This window comes from Colobus angolensis, unplaced genomic scaffold, assembly GCF_000951035.1.
Source record: "Colobus angolensis palliatus isolate OR3802 unplaced genomic scaffold, Cang.pa_1.0 Scaffold437, whole genome shotgun sequence".
NCBI classification, from domain to species: Eukaryota; Metazoa; Chordata; class Mammalia; order Primates; family Cercopithecidae; genus Colobus; species Colobus angolensis.
In genome coordinates, this window is record NW_012117788.1 from 362,943 (window position 1) to 365,649 (window position 2,707).

A 2,707-nucleotide genomic window follows, 5' to 3' on the forward strand; every position below is an offset into this window, starting at 1 on the left:
AGCCCAGGAGTTCAAGGCTGCAGTGAGCTATGATCACGCCACTGCACTCCAGTCTGGGCAACAGAGTAAGACCCTGTCTTTACTGGAAAAAACAAAACAAAACAATCAGAGAGGAGATACTTTCCTGAGTGCTAACTTCAGGTTAGATGATTAGAAGGACTACAGGGATATTTACACACAGCCTGCATAAGTATGGACCATTCCTAGGAATCCGACACGGAAGTACTAAATCATGGAGCTCTGACAAGCTAACACAAGTTCTATAGTATCAAAAACAGCTTTGCTTTTGTGTATGAACTGCCTATATCAGAGAGCAGAGAAAGGACTTGAGAAGGTTTTTAGGCTCACAATCCATAGGGTTTGGAATTAAGGAATAAGAAAGTTAAGAGCTGAAGATGATCCTGTGGTTTCAAGCCTGGGAAACTACATGTGATGTCATGAAACTAAATGAAAAAAAGAAAGAAGTAGTAGGTTTGAGATGGGGATGGGAGTATTTGTTGGGAGAAACAGTGTGGTTTCAGTAATGGTAAATTTGACATGCTCAAACACATTCAACTGAGAATGTCCTTATGGCATAGGTCTGGCCACTGGAACCAGGCAAAAGGGTGAAGGGGTTAGACGGGTAGAAGAACCAAGAAAGACAGGTGCTGCAGAAATCAAGGGAAATGAATTACAAGGAGGGGTTGATCAGTGACGCCAAACATGCAAGAAGATACTACGTATAATGAGGACTGAACATAGATATAACTGGTCTCAGAAGTTAAGAGGTCGGCCAGGGCTGGGCGCAGTGGCTCACGCCTGTAATCCCAGCACTTTGGGAGGCCAAGGCGGGTGGATCAAGAGGTCAGGAGATCAAGACCATCCTGGCTAACACCGTGAAACCCCGTCTCTACCGAAAATACAAAAAATCAGCCAGGCATGGTGGCGGCGCCTGTAGTCCCAGCCACTCAGGAGGCTGAGGCAGGAGAATGGCGTGAACCTGGGAAGCAGAGCTTGCAGTGAGCCGAGATCGTGCCACTGCACTCCAGCCTGGGCAACAGGGCGAGACTCCGTCTCAAAAAAAAAAAGAGGTGGCCGCGCGCGGTGGCTTATGCCTGTAATCGTTGCACTTTGGGAGGCTGAGGAGGGTGGACCACCAGAGGTTGGCAGTTCGAGATCAGCCTGGCTAACACGGTGAAACCCCGTCTCTACTAAATTTCCAAAATTAGCCGGGTGTGGTGGCGGCGCCTGTAATCCCAGCTACTTGGAAGGCCGAGGCAGGAGAATCGCTTGAACCTGCGAGGCGGTGGTTGCCAGGAGCCGGGATCAGCCTCTGCACTCCAGCCTGGCGACAGAGCGAGACTTCGTCTCCAAAAAAAATAAAAGTTAAGAGGTCAGCGGTAACCCCAGAAAGGGCCTGTTTAATAAGATGGGGGGGTGGAGTCAGACTGCAGAGAGGTAAAGAAAGGTAAGCAGGTTAGGAACAAAAACAATGAGGACAGACTTGGCCATTTTTTGTTTTTATTTTTTCAGATTTTAAAAATCACCTTTATCTTTTAAAAGTATGTGCATTATAGGAAACTGAAACACACAAGAAGCAAAGAACAAAGTCATCCACAATCAGAAGCACTTTACAGTTTATAAACTGTAAAGTTTACAGGACGCGCTAGTTCCTGCGTGTGTGCAGACACAACACCCCATTTTATGGGATTGAGATCGTACAGTATGTATCGTGCTGTTTCACACATCATAGATATGTACAATTCAAAATCCCAAAGCTATATGAGTATTCTGATAACCAAGAATACACTATGCCAACTCAGTCTGTTAGAAAAACATATAATCCTGCCTTTCTTGGGACAGAGATTTCATAGAAGCCAAAAAAGGACAACACGTCGCTAGATAAAAGCACTGGCAGAGTTCCGATTAAAATACTGAGTGTGCAGTGTTTTTGGTATAGATATGTAAACTCAGGTTTTCCATATTCATGAGGGGGCAAACAAAAGAAAATGGCCTACGACATTGAGTCAGACAGTATATCAGTGGGTAAAAGAACACTTTTTTTTGAGACAGGGTCTCACTCTGTCACCCAGGCATGAGCGATGACAGGCGTGAGCCCGGCCTAAGGACACTTCTTAACCACCAGAAGCTAAAACACCACAATGGATTAAAAGGGGCACATGAAATACTCATCAGCTCTACAACGGCATGCCTGGAACAGCGAGATACTCACCTACGTAAAGCCAGGGGTTTCTGAGGAAGACAATTTTTTCAAGGTTCCCTTTAGTTCTATGACCCGCTGTTGTTCAAGTACAAAATGCTAACTTTTAAGTTACTCAGAAAAATAAAATACCCGTTAGGTACAGCTTTCTTAGACACTCACTTTTTGGTTAGCTCTTTGATTTTGTTCTGACTTCTCTGGTGCTGAACTTGTATTTCCTCGAGGTGAATCCGTCTATCCTCCATGAGCCCTTCAATTTGTTCTCGAGCAAGTTTGGTCTGTTCTCCCAGCTGAGCCTGCAGTGCCTCCACCTAGACAGGCCAAAAAGGGGTGAGGAATCCAACCCTACTTCCACTTACTTCATACCTCTAGGAAAAGTCAGCCTTTCTCCAGAAAAATTAAAAAACAAACCAAAAAATCTCAATCCTAATCCTCTTGTACATTTCAAGATAAGGTCTTGCTCTGTCCCCCAGGCTGGAGTGCAAGGGGCGTGATCATAGCTCACGG

General features: G+C 45.3%; 1 protein-coding gene across 1 annotated transcript in view; it reads right to left on the minus strand.

The window, feature by feature from the left end:
* The window catches only part of CCDC77 (coiled-coil domain containing 77), a 35,463-nt gene that overhangs the window by 7,761 nt on the left and 24,995 nt on the right, over positions 1 to 2,707 (minus strand). The window contains 1 exon segment of the mRNA XM_011957138.1: positions 2,363 to 2,511. Coding sequence (XP_011812528.1) covers positions 2,363 to 2,511 — 149 coding nt within the window.